The 19,045-nt window shown below is 42.2% G+C and overlaps 1 protein-coding gene across 1 annotated transcript in view; it reads right to left on the bottom strand.

The window, feature by feature from the left end:
• nt5dc1 (5'-nucleotidase domain containing 1) overlaps nt 1-19,045 on the bottom strand; it is a 77,553-nt gene that overhangs the window by 10,140 nt on the left and 48,368 nt on the right. The window contains exon 9 of the mRNA XM_082505355.1: nt 12,692-12,813. Within this exon, the coding sequence (XP_082361481.1) occupies nt 12,692-12,813 (122 nt within the window). The remainder of the gene's footprint in view (nt 1-12,691; nt 12,814-19,045) is intronic.

Genomic DNA, 19,045 nt, shown 5'->3' with positions numbered 1-19,045 from the left:
AGTTAAACTGGTTTTTATCTTCTTTTAACATTCACAATGATGACGGTAGCATGTATGAATTCTGACCTATTTCCCACACACACAAAAAAGGGTTTCACTGGTGATTGATGTTAAGAGGTTAAAGCCCTCCAAACTGGAGTGGGGAACTCAGAATGCAGGAGTTTAAAATGAAATGACACAGACCTACTGACACACAGAAGATGGGAAAAGGGCATTAGAGTAACAAGTAGTATAAAATGGAGAAGACTAGAGGTCAGTTCACAGGAATACTACACAGATACATACAGTTTACAGTTGCTGGAATTTTCTATATCTCTTTTATCCTTTTCACACAAGCCCTCAAAATAGTATATGTAAAAACAACTGAATAATCAAATAAAACAATAATAGACTTGGAGGGACTTTATACCATTTCACATTCAAAAAACTCTAAGGTTCTAAAATGTTGATGGGTTCCCTCTAATTCCACAGCATTTCTGTTGGATTAAGGCCAAAGTTTTGACTTGGCTTTATCATTTTACACTCTTTGGTAATATTTTAATATTTAATAATATTTTGCATTGTGTCATGTCTTATTGCACAATTCACTATCCTTTTTGATTTATTTGATGATTAGAGGCCCTGACTTTTTCCTTTAGAAAACATTCACTCCATCAGTGATGACAAGCTGTCAGACCCAGATGTAGCCAAACAGGTCCAAACCATGACATTACCACCACCGCGTTTCACAGATAGGCTAAGATTTTTAACCACTTTCTTTTAGTTAACATAATTTTTGTAATGAAAACTGAAAGTACATCTCATTTGTCTTTAAAACACAGTTTCAACAGATCTGCAGATGGCAGAACCGCTCTGTCTGGAAAGCAGTGTTTTATCCCTGTCATGCAAACCAGTCTAGCTCAGTTTATACCTAATGGTGGTGTATTTAATGGTCATATATAGCTAAGCTGATTAGTGTAGCAATTCTGAGTCTAGTACGTATTACCGTTTCTACCCAAACCCAATATACAATGATGTAAACCCATACTAGCCGAAACAAATAGTGATCACACACACATATCTCTGCAAATATATGCGTGTTAGATACAACTAAATCAAACCAGAAGGCCATAAAGAGTATGTAAGGCATTCCAGTAGCTGGGGGTTGTCTCTCTCCTCACAGCTCTGTGCTGTGACTCAAGAGCTCCCTTTCACATGTAAACAAACAGACCGGCTAATCTGGGGGGCTGCAGCCCAGAGCCTGTGGTGCAAGGACTGCAGGAGTTATATTTCCACTAACTTTCCCAGAACTGGCCACAGCTGATCCTCGAACCCCAGAAACATCCTGCACCTCTCATTGCTAAGCAGTACTGCTGCCAGAGTTGTGGGATCACTATGATAAATATTTAGAGAGGCCATGGATTCCAGCACAGAGAAAATATATTACAGATAGACTCATTGTTGATGAATACAGTTACACCGACCTCAACTACACTAAGCTCTGCATTAGGGGAAGACCTATAAAGAGAATCAGACTCCAGGCTATGGTTAAATCAGCCAGGCAGACACCTCTTGGTTTGTAAGCATAACGATCACACTGTTCATTGGTTATAAATGCACCCTTTAGTTTTTGTATTTTATTCTTAATTCTCAGCTGTCAAACTTGCTGTGCCGCAGCACAGCTGGTGTTCTAGGAACGGTTTCTTGACTTGATTTCTCTCCAATATTACGATTGGCTAACACAAATACATTGCACTTTTTGCATATAGAACATTTGTGAAAAATATATGGTGGTGTTGGTAGGAATTTCAAACAACATGAGCAGCATCGTGGAAATCCTAAAGGCCTGTGGTACATAGCTCACTAATAGAGATTCAGATTAAAAACCTTTCATCTAATTAGAAATCCCAGTCTTCAATTAATTCAATACAAAATATTACATAGAGTGCACTATACAGGTCATCGGATGTTCAAGATGGGCTTTATGTCTACCAACAACTGCTCAAACTGCCAAACCAATTCACCGGACAATTATATCCACGCTCTTTGGTTCTGTCCACCAGTTCAGAAGTTTTGGCACGAGATATGTGAAGACTTATCGAAGTGTCTGAAATGTAACATTCCAACTTCCCCCTTAGTGTGTTTGTTGGGCAGCTTAGATAATGTCACTTCAGAAAAGAATATCGCCCATATGGTTTTCACTGCCCTATGCATAGCCAAGAAAACAGTCCTCATGAACTGGAAAAATAAAAATAATCTTAATTCTAACCAATATAGAAATTATCTATTAGATTACATTAGTCTTGATACAGCCTCTGCCACCACATCAGATCAATTGCTCTGGGCTCCTTTGATCAGCTCCATCACCTAGTGGGGGTGGGGGGTCATAGTTTGGTCCCGCCTTCACTGTTGTGATTGGTGTGGGGGTAGGGACAGGCTTAGGGCGTCGGGGGGTTCCCCGGAGGCATCTTCCTTGGGGGGCTCAACCCGGGGTAGCGGTCATGTCCGGTTAGGGGCTCTGTTGGCTCTCCGGTGACTGTTTCCTCGCGGCTGCGTGCAGCGGGGCTAGGGGAGGGTCTGTGCTGACGGACGTGGGTTACTGACCTGGTAGCCTGGCTGCCCCTGGGTGGGTCCGGGATGGGCGTGAGGTTCTGGGGGCGCTCCGTCTCTGGGCTGGGACCCGGACCGGGCCTCGGGGGCTTGGGTCCTGGTTGGTGTGTTGCCGGGGTTGTGGGCGGGTGGGTGCATGGGGGCCCAGCCCTGGAGCAGGGTGCCGCCGGTGCGTCGAGCCACCTGGGGGGCTCTTCAACTGGTGGGGGAGATTGTCACATCTTGCAGGAGCTTTCCTCTCCTCAGGAGCTCCCTCTGCAGGAGGGGGAGATACAGGAGAGGTGGAGGAAGATCTCAGCCTGGGTGTTTATTGTCTTATGTAGTCTGGAAGATGAGTGGATGGTGGGGTGGGTGCAGTTTTCTCTGTGGTGGGGTTGGGTGGACTGTCCCGGGCTCTGTGGGGCCGGGCGGCGCTGCTGCACTGGGCCCGGTCTGGATGGGCCTGGGCCCCCTTTCCCTGGCGGGTCGCGGAGTATGGGGGTGCCTACTGGGGTCAGCGGGGGAGCTGGCCCCAGGGAGGGGTCACTTGCCCCTCCCTTCCTTCCCTCCCCATCTCCAGCTGCCTCCCTCTTCCCGCTCCACCACAACCACCCACACATGCAGGGCCTTGGAGTAGGGGTATGTCACCAGGGTGCAGAGGAGGCTACCCCCCCCTCTGTCCCCTTCTGGCTGCCTCTGCCTCAATTTTATCCCACAACTTAGACATTCACATTACTCACACTCTCATTACACATACATATAGGATCTTGGGGGTGGGCACGATACACGGAGTCCAAAGTACCATCAGGGTGTACACCCCACCCCTGGCATCGTTGCCCACCTCTCAATTTTAAATACACGTAGACATTGAGGGCTAGCAGGAGGGACCATGCGCTTACCTGCTGCTCTCTGGCAGGTAGCCCCAAGCCCTCCTGGGTTTTAAATGCACCTTAGAACACACATGCATCAACATTACAATGAGCGGGTGGAGGGAGGTTCGGAGTCTTCTCTCACCCCCGTTCTCTGCGACCTGCTGGAGCAGGGGGGCTAGGACTAGGAGGAGGAGTTGGCCGTCCGACTGCGGTCTGGAGTGTGGAGCCTTCCTGCTGCTGCGGAGTCGGGGCGGTCTGCCTCCCCCCACCGCAGGGAAAAGGGAAACACCACCTGGGTCTGGGTGCAGTTCCCCCTCCAGGGGCGGGGGCACCTAGACCCGGTTTGTAGAGTACGCTTGGGGAGTGTGATCGTGTGTACAACGTCTCTTTATGTCTGTCTCCACGTTGGTTGAGTGTGGAGTAAGTGCATATGAGAGCATGAGGGTGGGAATGGATGTTTGTATCTGTGTGTGCCTGTATGTCTGTGTCTATATGTCAGGTTGGGTGTCAGGCGCCACCTCTCTGGGGACATCTCAAGCCCTCCAAGGTTTGGAGGCCTATCTCCCCCTACCACCACTTCCCCTGCCAGTGGCGGACCCCCTCAGACATCGGTGCGTTGGTGGTTCTTTGTGTCCGGGGATGGGCGTCCAGGTACACACCGGCTCACTCCTTGGCGGCCGCTTATCGGGGCCTGGAGCCTGGGGCTCGCTCGGGCCACTTCGGAGGTGGGGTGCCCCCGGCCTCTCGGCCTGGGGCTCGGTCACTCAGGCGCAGCTGGCTGCCGGCGGAGCTCACGGGCGCGTCACTGCAACTCCCCCTGGCTTCTGCTCCGCGGCTGCTGAGTGAGCCCTCATCTGGGACTCTCCTCAGCTCTTTCCGGGACAGTGGCGCAGCTGCCCCTCTGTTGGTCTTCCTTGGTCTCTTGTGTTCTGGGGGCCTCTGGATGTCTGGAGTTTTGATCTCCTCCACACCTGCTTCACGCCCTGGAGGACGGGGCTGTGGCCCCCCCACACCCTCTAGCAGATTATTACATGAAGGAACCTTTTAAAAAAACAAAAAACAAGCGCGTCCATACTCACAGGTGTACACACGGGTGATCACACCCACAAACTACACCCTTTTTGGCTCCTACCTCAAAGCACACTGTGTTCTGTTGATCTTATGTGCTGCACAATAATGTTTAACATTTAGTATTTACTGTCATATTCCCATATATCATTGTGATGTTGTTTATTCTATTACTCTTGTTCTCTTCTGCTTGCTTTCTTTTTTCTTTCTCAGCAGGTGATCCAGGTAATTGATATATGCATTTTTTTTTCTCTGCCCGTTCTGTTGGTTTTTGTCTTTTGCCCTTCTCCCCCGTCCCTCTTCTCAGCTGTTTCTCTTTCCCTCTTTCTTTCTCCCCTTCTTTCCCCCAGTCAAGTCTGTCCCGTATTCAGTAAGTAAAAATAAAATAAACAATAAAAGGTGAATCAAATGGACCATTACGGCAAGGCTGGGATGGTCAGTTTGGTAAAGTAAATCCGTTGGGCATCTTTCTTTGCCTTTAGACAACAATTCTGATGGCAAAAGAGCCAAACGGGACAGGCCAAAAAAAAAAAAAAAGAGTTAAAAACTGTCTAAATTAAATTTAACATCCTGGCATCCATGAAAACTTAAAATTATGATGTACAGCTCTGCTACCACTTCCAACATAAATGAAGACAGAAAACTAAACAGCAGTGACGTTTCTTGGGTTACTGAAGTTGGACTAGCTGGTATATATAATTATGTGCTATGTGATCGCTAGCGACACAGCTATGTTAGCATAACATAAGTGAAGCTGGAGGATGCATGCTAACTTTTTTCGATTCAAGAAAAGTTAACGTAAGGGTTCCCGATGGTTAAGGACAAATGCAATAGCATGGCAGGATGCTGTAAACAGACCAAACTTCAGCCAGGAGAACAACTGAGATAATCCATCCACAATATGAGGTTAGTCATTCATATACTGCAACAACATGGGAATAGAGCAGTTGCAAGAGAATTCAACACTAATCAATCAATGGTACGGAAGTGGAGGAAGCAAGAAGAATGAGTTGAGTAAAATTTGACTTATCTGACTGTTTTGTTTCACATAATGCGCCTTATAATCTGGTCCACCTTATGTATGAAAACAGACCCGTTCATCGACAGTGCGCCTTATATGTGTGCCTTAAGGTACGAAAAATACGGTACATAGACTAAGTTATAGGATCTAGATCGGGAAAAAAAAGAGAAAAAAAAAAAAAAAAAAAAAAAGAGATTCAGTGACCAGTAAGACGCCCTAGCTTTAGGGAAGTCACCAGTGTGTGAATGTGAGAGTGAATGAATAGTGGCATTGTAAAGCGCTTTGGGTGCCTTGAAAAGCGCTATATAAATCCAATCCATTATTATTATTATTATTATTATAAGACTTATTAGAGCAACAAACTCTTTTTCCAGACTAAATGAAGACCTCCTAAATTAGTGAGATGCAGTTCCTCTCCAGTGTACAGGTTATCTGGTGCAAATTAATTAAAATGCTATACAAGTAGAATTGAATTCAAAGTTACTTGACGTGCCATCTTATAATACCAAAGTTTTTCAGGATGAATTCTGCAGAACATGTAAGCATGGAACTTTATCTGGTCATGCCTCATTATGTAAGTTGAAAGCCAACCAGAAAATCTAGTATTAATATAAAGTTTGCAGGTGAAAGACTAGGAATCCAATGGGATTCCTTCATGGCAAAAAGCTGCACATGAAAGTTTCCCCTTGGTCAAGTTATGAGAATCAGCCATGTGGGTCTGTAGTTCTTTTATCAGGCAATCAGGCAATGCAAACATATAGAATGACCTTAATGAGGCCATTGTGCTACAGGCAGCATGGAGCCTGGAGCATAAGGGGGGTGGGGGCAACAGACATTTTGTCAGTTACACTCTCAGAAACCAGACATTTCTCTTAACTTGTGAAATACTGTCAGCAGAATCAGTACACATGTTGTTTTTTTTCCTTTTTAACCTGTGCCGCTTTTCCCAAAACAACACAGGGAACACAGAATGAACTACCCATACCCAAAGAACCTGTCTGATCATGTCCGATCAGTCCAGTCACAACCCCAGTAGTTTCAGCAGTGTCCTGTAAGTCAATTGTAATCTTCCTTGAATGCCTCTATTCAAGCCACCTGCCTTAAGTCCTGTCAGGTGAAAGTGGAGAGAACTGAAAATACAGAGTGCCTCAGGTCAACCCAGAGGAGTCTTTAAAGCAGCTATAAGTGCAGGTTGACACTAAATTCCACAAGAGCTTTCTCCACGTGGCTGAGGAACAGGGGGAGCATTGAGCACAGGAGTGGGAGGAGGGGGAAGAGGAACTTTCGATGTGGATGGTGATGAGTATTACTACCTGGACTTGGGTTTGCCCAGTGCAGTGCTGGCTGTGCCTGATCTATTACAGATCATTTCTCCTGCCCTAAATTATTTTGTCAGTTTAGATAGAAAAAGTTTATCTGATTATTTTTAAAAGAAAAGTTACATGCTCTTATGGTTCTTAAGGCATTGTTGGCAGCTAAACTACAGATTTCCTTATTCCTCTTATTTCCAAAAGCGAGAAAGCTTCATAGGAAATCATAAAGTGCTAAAAATTTATACATCACCATACCACAACAACCGTAGTAGAAGATTTATATTTCACACACATTGATTTATATTTCAATGTGTACAATTATGTGAGTGAAAATCACATTTCACATTTCTGAATAAATGTCCAAAAACAGTTATACTCGTGTTAAATTTTTTAAGTGTTTACTTGGATCAATTGTGAGCTTTCTGAAAAATCAGTATAAATTGTGGTTGCCTGTCAGTGGTGTTAAACCCCATTTGCCCAGCCACTAACAAAGCCACTGTCAAAGTTCTTGTCTTAACATCACAATGTCACAGTGTGTGTCCCAGGGTTCTGATGTTCTGGCGGCTGGCTTTTGCCCTCTGATAGGGTCTCCTATGGCAAATTGGTCCTGCGTGAGAGACCAGACAAAGAGCAATTTAGAAGACCCTTATAAGCGTAAGATCAAGGGAACAGGTTGGGGAACAGATCCTAACTGTCATCTGCGCTTATCTGCCAAACGACAGTTCAGAGTACCTGCCTTTTTGGAGTTCCTGGGTGGGTTGCTTGAGTGTGCTCCACCTGGGGATTCTGTTTTCTTACTGGGAGACTTTAATGCTCATGTGGGCAACAACACCGAGACCTGGAGGGGCTTGATTGGAAAGAATGGTCTGCCTGATCAAACCACAGTTTGTCCTTAATGAACACCATGTTCGAACACAAAAGTGTCCATAAGTGCACATGGCACCAGGGTCCCTGAGGTAGATGAGGTTCACCCTGAGTTCCTTTGTCACCGATTCTGTTCATAATTTTATTGACAGAATAGCCAGACGTAGCCAAGTGATGGAAGGCTTCCACTTGGGTGCTCTCGGAATCGCATCTCTGCTTTTTGCAGATGATGTTATTCTTTCGGATTCATCAGGGCATGTCCCACTGGTAGAAAGCCCCAGGACATGCTGGAGAGATTACATCTCTTGGCTGGCCTGGGAATACCTTGGTGTTCCCTCGGACAAACTAGAGTAGGTGGCTACGGAGACGGAGGTGTGGGCTCCGTCTCGGAAAAGGAGATGGAGCCCATCTATTTTCTTCTCCTTGTCCCGGACAAGGAGAAGAAAATAGATGGATAACATACATTATTAATTGCTTGTAGAACATTCAAGTGTAATCATTGAGCATACATATTTATATTTCATTGTATTATGTGAAAATCTATCAAATTTAAAGGGACATGATTGTTCCAAATTAGGTCCTTTTAGACACAATTATACATCCCTGTGAGCATACACAGACACACTGGATTATTTAACAGCTTTTTCCTTTAGATGCATTCCAGTATGGGACAGCTCTTCTCTCTACAAAAAGCCACAAGCCAAAAAGCTTTCATTGTAACGTCTAATGGGAGTTTTGTGGCTGGCTTGTAGTTAGACTGTTGAGAGCAGAGATGAGTCAGCATTTTTTCTGGTCTATTTTGTCTGGCATTTTTCCTTTTATGTAGTTGTGTCCTGTGCCCTGTTTTTGACTAAACTGTTGCTTTGATGCCACTTTATTGCTTGTTTTTCTGATACAATTTCATAATTTCACACAGATGGAAGCTTATTTGTCTGGAAGACAGCTGCATTACTTACCAGACACCAAATATAAGCTATTGTCTTATAAATACCTACTTTATTTGATAGTTTTCATCCATCCATCCATTCGCTTCTGCTTATCCTTTTCAGGGTTGCGGGGGGCGCTGGAGCCTATCCCAGCTGTCATAGGGCGAAAGGCGGGGTACACCCTGGACAGGTCGCCAGTCTGTCGCAGGGCTAACACATAGAGACAGACAACCATTCACACTCACATTCACTCGGACATTCACACCTAGTGGCAATTTGGATTATCCAATCAACCTATCCCCACAAGCTGCATGTCTTTGGACGGTGGGAGGAAGCCGGAGTACCCGGAGAGTAACATGCAAACTCCACACAGAAAGACCCCGGCCTGATGGTGGAATTGAACTCAGGACCTTCTTGCTGTGCGGCAACAGTGCTAACCATCGTGCCACCGTGCTGCCAAAATATTCACGTTTACATCCAACCATTGTCATTTCTGATCTTGTTCCCTCCCAACTAAAATCTTGTCTGTAGATCCTTATTATCTGGCCCTAGCAGATCTTAAGCTAGGGGACTCCGAGTGACAATTCCAAACTTGGTTAATTGGGTCAGGTGACGGTATCTGGTGTAAAATCTTTTGACATACGTAGTATTTAATGAAGTATATGAAGTATTTAATTGAAATTTTAAAAAGTTATTTTCATAGAGAAAGAAATCTAGAAAGTTGTATATTTGGCTAATCCCTAAAGCTTCTTAGATTGTTTATTAGGTTTTATTTAATATATCCTTTAAGTGATCACATAAAGGTTTAATTAAGGTTGAAAATCTCATTTTCAAGACTGTCAACTACCAAAGAGAGCAGCAAATACTATTTTATCCATAAAAACAAACAATACAAATAAATGTTTGTCTTATTCTACAAATGAGTCAACACAAAGCTTTTTGAGTAGTCAGCAAGATTTTAATCCGAAATACAATTAATGTGGGGGAAATAAACAGTTGTAAAGTAGCACTACTTGTCAGTCAATTATCCAATTATTTTTGATCCTTTCTGTCTATCCTTTCTATTCGGTTTTGTTTTAGTTCTACAGCATTTGGTATGACCACCTTTATTCTTTAACACAGCCTCATCTTACTTGGGCAAGCTTTCTTGTAAATATCTTGTAGGAGTCTTCAGGAATAGTTCTTCAAGTTTCTTCAAGGATGCCCCAAAACTTCTGGATACTCCTTTTTTATTCTATCTTTCTTTTCTCAATCGAGGTGATCCCACATTCAGTAGACTTTCTAAAAAATCAACAGTGTGCCTTATGTGTGAATTCTGGTTGTGCTTATTGATGTTGAACCGATTTTATGTGGTACACGGCGCTCAAAAGTCTGTCAAAAAATGTTTTAGTACAACTTTGGTAAGCTACGAAGCTGCACCGCTTGATGGATTGTTGGAGCATTACGGCTACCGTAGTCAGGAGCCTTGCGGAGTAATCCGGGTCCAAACTCCACTTAAGGTCCCGAAGTCAAACGAACACGGTGGCATCACTGAGAGTGGAAAAACTGTCTAAATTATTTCGTTTTTAATAAAATGATCAGCATTGCCACTTTACCAGGTATAACAATTAAATTTAACATCCACGCATCCATGACAACAAAATTTATTACATTTAACGGAGTTAGAAGTTAGCAAGAAGTTAGCTTGCTAGTTTCCACCTAAACATCATATAGCATGTTCTGACTGAGAGATTTGTGAAAAATTAAAACGTACAGCTCTGCTATCACTTCCAACATAACTGAAGACAGAAAACTAAACAGCAGTGACTTTTGTAGGGTTACTGAAGTTAGACTAGCTGGAATATAATGATGTGCTACATGATCGCTACACAGCTATGTTAGCATAACATAAACACAGTGAAGCTGGAGCATGAACGCTAACTTTTATCCACTCGATAAAAGTTAACGTGAGGGTTCCCAATGGTGTGGGACAAATGCAATCACAAGGCAGGATGCTGTAAACAGACCAAACTTCAGTCAGGAGAACAACTGAGATAATCCATCCACAATATGAGGTTAGTCATTAATATACTGCAACAACATGGGAATAGAGCAGCTGCGAGAGAATTCAACATTAATGAATCAATGGTACGGAAGTGGAGGAACAAGAAGAATGAGTTGAGTGAAGTTTGACATATCTGACTGTTTTGTTTTGCTTAGTGCATCTTATAATCCGGTGCACCTTATGTATGAAAACAGACCCGTTCATTGACAGTGTGCCTTATAATCCGATGAGCCTTATGGTCCGAAAAATACGGTAGTGCAAAAATATTGTTTTACACCTGTCAAACAGTTCTATTGTTGGCACTTTACATACAATCGACTAAATAAATGGGAACAAATTATATGTTTCGCAACAGTACTTTTTATATGCTCGAATGATTCATAAGTGAGTATAAAATGGCTTTTAAAACAATAAAAAAAAAGAGAATTCCTCTTAAAATGATGAAGCACAAGAACTGGAATGAAAATGCGTGAAAAACCAGCCAAAGTCCAAAGACTTTAAAAGACCTTCAAAAAGCCTGGAGAACTAATACTCTAGACCAGGGGTGTTCAACTCCAGGGCTCAAGGGCCGGTGTCCTGCAGGTTTTCGGCTACGTTCACACTGCAGGTCTTAATGCTCAATTCCGATTTTTTGATCAAATCCGATTTTTTTGTCTGCTCATTCACACTACAAATAAAATGCGACAGCAAACGCTCTCAAGTGTGAACGCTCAAAGCGGCCGCATGCGCAAAAGAAGATGTCACACACAACGCGCTCTGTTTAGACCCAGAGCAAACAATATTGTTTGACTGATGGCCCTTAATATAAAGACTTCGGACTTCACGTTTCCCAATTTTTGCTTTAAGTTATTTTGTTATTTACATAATAATGTAGATAACCTAATAATGATCCTTATTGCTGTTTTAGAGAGGAGCGGTGCTTCAAAGGATAGTTGCAGATTTCTGTCAGAATCTGCAGATTATGCAGTATAAATAAAATGTTAACATTTCTCCAACGTTGTCTTCCCAACAGTTTCACCGGATGGCCAGGAAGCGTTCGCGATGTCTTATCGGGCGCTTGATAATTGGCGTCTGTCTTGTGTCAGTGATGTAAAAGACAGATTTAATGCGACTTGACCGTTCACACAGCAGTCGCTTTCTGAAACATCGGGTATGTATCAGATTCAGTACAACATACGAAAGTGACCCAGATCGGATTTGAAAATATTGGATTTGTGCCGTTCACACTGTCATACCATGATCGGATATGGGTCGCATAGGGTCAAAAAAATCGGATTTGATGCGCTTTCGCCTGCAGTGTGAACGTAGCCTTAGATATCACCCTGGGTCACCACACCTGAATCAAATGATTAGTTCATTACCTCTGGAGAACTACAAGACAAGTTGAGGAGGTAATTTAGCCATTTAAATCAGCTGTGTTGGATCAAGGACACATCTAAAACCTGCAGGACAACGGCTCTTGAGGCCTGGAGTTGGACACCGCTGCTCTAGACCACTTTAAAAATGTAAAAAAAACCGTGGCTCCTTGGAAGAAAAAGTCTGAAGCCAAGCATTTAGAAAAGTCTGAAGCCAGAGGTACTTGGCTGGAGTTGACCACAGTATTTAGTTAGTTTAGCTAATTTTTTCCATGTTTAATTTGAGAAGTCATAAATATATCTGTATGTACATGACAAAAAATAAGGTTTCCCTTAGTCTTGTCAATTAAACAAACCACTGTCGTGTGGGACTGAATGTTGGTTAACTGTTGTTTTCTTGAGGGAAAGAAGTGTCTCTAAGAATGGCTTATACTGGCTCTATCAGTGAATTCTCAGCATGCTGTCACACCCCTGCCTTGTCAACAGTCATGCCAGGGGCCATGTTCCTCCTCTTCATCACTCTAGTGTGAATCTCCCTGAGCGTATTTATCATGAAGCCTTCATCTCTTTCAGTGCCTGCCAAAAGCTGAAGTTGGAGCTAACCTCAAAGTGAGCCAGAGCTCTGGCTGCCTGCTGTAGTGTATGAGGTGGTTTGTGTACCTTGGGCTCTGGTTTCCCCGTCATTTTCTTGAGCAACTCGTGGAGGTGTGGCCAGTTGCCCTGGGAGTACCAGCCGGGTTTGTCCAGCGATGGCAGACCTTCGCTCTCCTCCACATCGTTCACTGCACAAGCAAAAATGGGTAATATACCATAAAACAGTCGCAGCAGTTTGACCAACACGCCAGCTGCTGCAGGAGCAGACACACCAGCAAAACCTCCAGTAATCCAGGACAAAACCACACAACTCAGTGGCAGAGGTACAGCGTCATTTGTGCAGGGAAACAAAGAGTAAATCTCAGTGTTTGTGAAAAAACAGAACAGGGAAGTACAAATAGCATCTTATCCTCAGCTCTAATTTGTCTTTTAAATTACTTTATGATTCTTTACTAGGTCTTCAGAATCATTCAACCTTTTAACCCTCTGAGTTGATCATAGGTTGTAAATCTAACCCCAACACGACCCTCACCCTCTATTTCAAAGTCCAAAATGGACTTTTTTGAAAAAAGTTGGAATAATTATTTTCTTATTTCCTCAATTGCCAAAATTTGGAAGAGCATTTTAATGAAAATCATGCAACCACGAAAAATGACATATTCTGATAGCCCAGGCTAAGAATTTGAATTTGGGTTGCGACTGATGAGGATGTCGACCTCAGAGGATTAAATTACAGTGCTATTAATCGGGCTAGATTTGCATCTCTTCAAATGTATAAGGCAGGATATGGAAAGATGGAATACATATCCGTTAGGATTTAGTGACAGGATAAATGTGATAAAGATGAATATCTTACCATGATTGCTATATTTATTCCTCTCTCTTCCGATAAGCATACCTGAAACCCAATTCTCAGAATGGGATAAGTATATATCTAGATTTGTCTGGGAAGGCAAGCGGCCAAGGGTACGATACACTACTTTACAGCTTACTAAGGAGAAAGGAGGAATGTCGCTTCCTAATTTAAAAGAATATTTTCGTGCTGCACAGATACGCCAGATAACATATTGGTGTAGTGATGATTATGGGGCTCGCTGGAAGGATGTGGAGCTCTCCACACTCAATGTCCCAATTCAAACAAACATGGGTATAAAAAAGATCCCTGAATACGTAACTAAAGACCAAGATAGGAACCCAATAATATCCTTTACATTAAATGTATTGTGTGATACAGTAAAGGAGTTCAGAATTGGTAAAGAGCTTGGTTTGCTAAAATGGATAGCCTTCGATGAAGAATTTGGACCAGGAAAATTGGATCTTGGTTTTAAAAATTGGAATGAAAAGGGAATCACAGCAATTTGTTTATTAATCAAAAAAGGAGAAATTAAAAGTTTTGAAGAATTAAAACGGGAATACAACTTAAAAAACAAGGATTTTTTCAGATACTTACAGGTGAGAGATTACGTTAATAAAAACATAAAAATAAAGGAAGACAAAATCCATCCTATTATAAAAATAATTATACTGGCATATAAAAGTGTTATTCCAAAATCAGTGTCTACCCTATACAAATGTTTGATGGACTCAAGACAGGAATCAACTGTATATGTTAAAGTAAAATGGGAAAGAGAGCTGAGTGAAGAAATCACTGAGAGGGTGTGGTATGAAACATGGAAAGAACATAAGAATACAACTCACTCATTGAGGTGGAGAGAATTCATCTGGAAAAATCAAATTCGCTATTTTATTACACCTAAGATTAAAAATAAACAAACCAATACACAAAAACAATGTTGGAGGCTGTGTGGATGGGATGAACCAGACCATAAGCACATTTTCTGGAAATGCAGAAAAATTCACACTTTCTGGGTTAAAATTCACTCGGCTCTCTGTGATATATTAGGTTATATTATTCCTAGAACCTGCCTTGTTTTGTATCTAGGGTACTTGGAAGGTACTGTAGATGTAAAGGATCGTTACCTGGCTAAGATTAAGATAAGATAAGATAAGATAAGATAGAACTTTATTAATCCCTCGGGTGGGTTCCTCTGGGAAATTCGACTTCCAAAAAGCACAGCAACGACCGAAGTTACAGTTACAGAATTGTTATTTATATATATATATATATATATATATATATATATATATATATATATATATATATATATATATACACACACACACACACACACACACACACATATAAATACAGAGACAAATATAAATAAAATATACAAAGGGGATAAATAGAATAAATAGGAATAAGAAATAAAAATACAAGTGAATTGCACATTTCAAGTATTGAGTCTATTGCACTGTTGACTATTTACAAAAAGTATTGCACAAGGTATTGTACAGTGAGGTGAAGAGGCACTACAGCTTAGTTGTTCCCCTCTCCTTTGTCCTCCTGTTTCCCCTCCCTCTCCCCTCCAGAGAGGAGTTAAACAGTTTGATGGCGTGTGGGACAAAGAAGTTTTTAAGTCTGTTAGTTCTTGTCTTGGGGAGAAGCAACCTGTCACTGAACAGACTCTTCTGATTGTTTATGGCCGTGTGTAGAGGATGCCCAGCATTGTTCATAATGTCCAGCAGTTTCTTTAATGTCCTTTTCTCTGCCACTGTCACCAGAGTGTCCAGCTTCATGCCGACCACAGAGCTAGCCTTCCTGATCAGTTTCTCCAGCCTGGATGAGTCCCTCTTTGCTGTGCTGCTCCCCCAGCACACCACAGCATAGAAAAGTACTCCAGCAACCACCGACTGGTAAAACATCCTCAGGAGCTTCCTGCAGATGTTAAAAGACCTCAGCCTCCTGAGGAAGTACAGTCGGCTTTGTGCTTTTTTATACAGGTGCTCTGTGTTGCATGACCAGTCCAGTTTATTGTCCACCCACAGCCCGAGGTACTTGTACTTGTTGACCACCTCCACCTCCTCCCCCTCTATCTGAACCGGCAGTGGACCTTCTCTGGACCTCCCGAAGTCCACAACCAGTTCCTTAGTCTTTGAGGTGTTGAGTTGCAGGTGGTTTGTGTGACTCCATGCGACAAAGATTCTCCTTTTGGCAGCAAAGAAGGCCATCACCAAAAACTGGCTTAAGACAGAAACACCAGGAAAGCAGCAGTGGGTAGCAATTGTGGAGGACATTATGAAGATGGAGAACTTTACACATAAACTAAAATTAAAGGAAGAACGCTTTTTGAAGAACTGGGGAAAATGGTTGACGTACAGCAGAAGAAAAAAAAACAAAGACTGAACTGAATGAAGATGGGCATACAAAAAAAAAGAAAAAAAGAAAAGAATGTGAAATGAACGATGGAAATGTTTGACACCACAGGCATGTTTCCTATTTTTCTTTTTTCTTTTGTTTTACTTTATCTTATTTTTCTAATTATTATTATATATGTATTTATATTTTTATACATATATTTGTTTGTTCCTTTTTCTTTCTAATTTCACTGTCTTGAGTTTGTGACCCTCTTTGTATTCTGTTATTCTGAAGAAACTGTATGCGTAATGGACAAGTGAGTTGTTCAAATAAATAAAATAAAAAGTAAAAAAAAAAAAAAAGACAATCGAAATGGTAGAAAACCTCTGAAGTTTCTGTTTGGTTTAGTTTGGTAACTTGATTCCAAGTATTCCATGACTCTACAAAGACGTGAGCTGCTGTTGATAGAAACTGCATTTCGGCAGCCCTTATCTCAGCTCAGCACTGAAGGGGAAAATCAGACTACGAATGAAAGCAGCACAGTGAAGACTGCCATATTCAGATCCAGCCATGCCCCTCTTGTTTCAATCCAACCTTAACAAACACCACTTGTCAGCCAAGGTATTAACAAATCTCATCTTTTCTCTCCGAAAAGTCAGAGCCATGGTTCTGTGGAGGTAAAACACCCGTGTCATTTTCAGAATACAGAGCTTGTGAATAACAACGCGAATAAGAGTTTTCCACTGGTTGGCTACAGGTTTGATGTTAGCAAAGAAGTTCCTTCTAGAGAAGCTGTTTGTTAGTGCAGATAATAAGCAAAAGTGGAACTGGGATACAGACATGTAATCCCCAATGTTTCAGTAATGATTAACTGCACGATGATCACAACATCACATTTAACAATGCTGGGCAGCTTCCTATAGATCATTTTCAATAACTGACTGTTTGAGTTTAAATTGTAAGAAATAAATGTGTAAAATTACAGAAAATATCCTGTAATTTTACACATTTATACTGTAAATATTTCATATAGTTATAAAAAACTAATTCACAGCTTTAAGTATGTATTTTCTTACAGTTTTTTTTGCTAAAATAAACTTTGTGAAAATGCAAATGTGCAAAAAGAAAACTTTCTGAAGCTGCTATATACTATATGACTGTTTGACTTTCTGCAGTAAGCCTCCTTAGTCAACCTAAACAATGGCAAACGCTTGCTCCCTGTCTGAATTTACACTCTCCTCTCTGTGAAGCAGGATAGAGGGCTCACTGCATCTAAAACCCAGCAGCAGCATAATGATAAAAGGAGTCCTTCACCCTCTGCGATAAAAAAGACAGTGTTCCACAGAGCGAGTTCAAACTCAGGTTAAATATGCTAGAAACATTTTGACAGGAGAGAAAAAACAGTAAGACGAGGGATGAGCACCTGAACATCTGCGAATACTCATGCACACGTGTATACTCAGCTGCAAGGACACTGGGGTATGAGAGTGATGGGGTCATGTGGTTTGGATTCAGAGCAGTGCAAATGGTGCAGCTGAGATAAGCAGCAGCTCTTAAGAAGTCCTGTTTCTGTAACACCAGTTTTTTCTTCTACTGGTGACGACTTTCAGGCTTCAGAAACTGACGAATTTGAACAGATAAAACTATCCTGTCCCAGAATGACAGGCACTTTACACTAAATTCAGTCATTCACCCATTCACACACAGGTGATGGCAAGCTACATTGTAGCCACAGCTGCCCTGGGGTGCACCGACAGAGGCGAGGCTGCTGGACACTGGCGCCACCGGGCCCTCTGACCACCACCAGTAGGGCCATCTACAAGTACACCATCCAGGTACTTGTAGAGTACTTTTATGTAGTGTTACCTAATCTGCAGATGATGAGGAAGTAAATGCAATTTGTGAATCTGAATGTCTTCAGAATATAGAAGGAAAGTGGACGTTGTTCTTAAACCAATCATTTACGAGCTGATGATCAGCTCTGCGCGCTCACCTTCATGACAATGAATTGAGCATGCTTGGCGGGTCTTCAAACATCAGCTCTAGTGTAATAAATTTGAAGTGTTCTAAATAAACTTTATTGGCCAATAAAAATGAGAATATGTCAAGAGTGCAGAACAAGAAGCAACGATTTCAGTTTAAAAAAAAAGAAAGAATAGAGGCCAGATGCCGATGCTACTTCTGCCAGCGTGGCAAAGCTAAGGGCGAGGCAGAGAATATTTCAGTGAGTGGATCATCCCGTCTTCACACATAATGCATCCCCAGTCTTCTTGCTGGCAGCCAGATAATCCAGACATGGGGAGCATACCAGGAAACAACCCCTGTCCCAGGACACGCCTTCACCACCAGCATCTAGGAGCAGATGTCTGGGGTTGGGGCAGGTAGGAGAAGCTACATGGAAGCTGCAGATAGTGCTGTCAATAACAGAACGCACAGCTGTTTATAATATTCAGGTTAAATGTAAAATCTGTGGTGGTTATAGCTGGAGTAAGCTCTCATTCCCATCAATAGACTAATAAAGTAATAAAAGCCTGTTGTAAATGGAGCAGCACAGGTGTGGGGTTAGAACAGTTGACGTCAGAAAGAACTCCACCATCTGGTTATCTCCGGGTACTATGGCTTCCTCCCACAGTCCAAACATAAGCAATTATTGGGGTTAGCTTAATTAATATTTCTACATTGTCCATAGGTGTGACTGTGAGTGCGAATGCTTGTCTGTCTCTGTGTGATAGACTGCCGACCTGTCCAGGGTGTACGCCGCCTCTCGCCTTAGGAATGTGTTTACTGAGGTCACAAGTGAGCCAAGGAGGTCAAGGCTCCCTTGCCCTTTAGTTTTGGTGACTAGCCAAGCTTGATATTCTTGGCTGATAAACTTGCATTCCACCCTCTTTTTTTCAAATAAGGTCACTTTCATAATGTAGAATCCAAAACCAGTGGGTTTGTCCATCCTTTAAACACTCTCAATTGCAAACTAAACATGAGCCAGTGTAGTTTGACCTGTTTTAGTCAAATCATCCACAGGGAATGGTCTGGAGGAGCTTTTTACATCTGTAATTAAGCTTTGGCTTAAACTGAAAATGTCCAGAAACCACACCCAATAAGTCGGTGTTAATAACCACTAACGTACACTCTTATATGTCCTGAAACATTCATATTACAGAGGTCAGCTACAGTAAACTTACACAACACCATTCCTTAAAAAGTATTACCAGATCATTGGA

The sequence above is a fragment of the Aulonocara stuartgranti genome (genome assembly GCF_965226115.1).
Source record: "Aulonocara stuartgranti genome assembly, chromosome: 15".
Taxonomy (NCBI): Eukaryota; Metazoa; Chordata; class Actinopteri; order Cichliformes; family Cichlidae; genus Aulonocara; species Aulonocara stuartgranti.
Note: the sequence above shows the minus strand (reverse complement) of the source record. Positions and strands in the feature narration are given on the sequence as shown.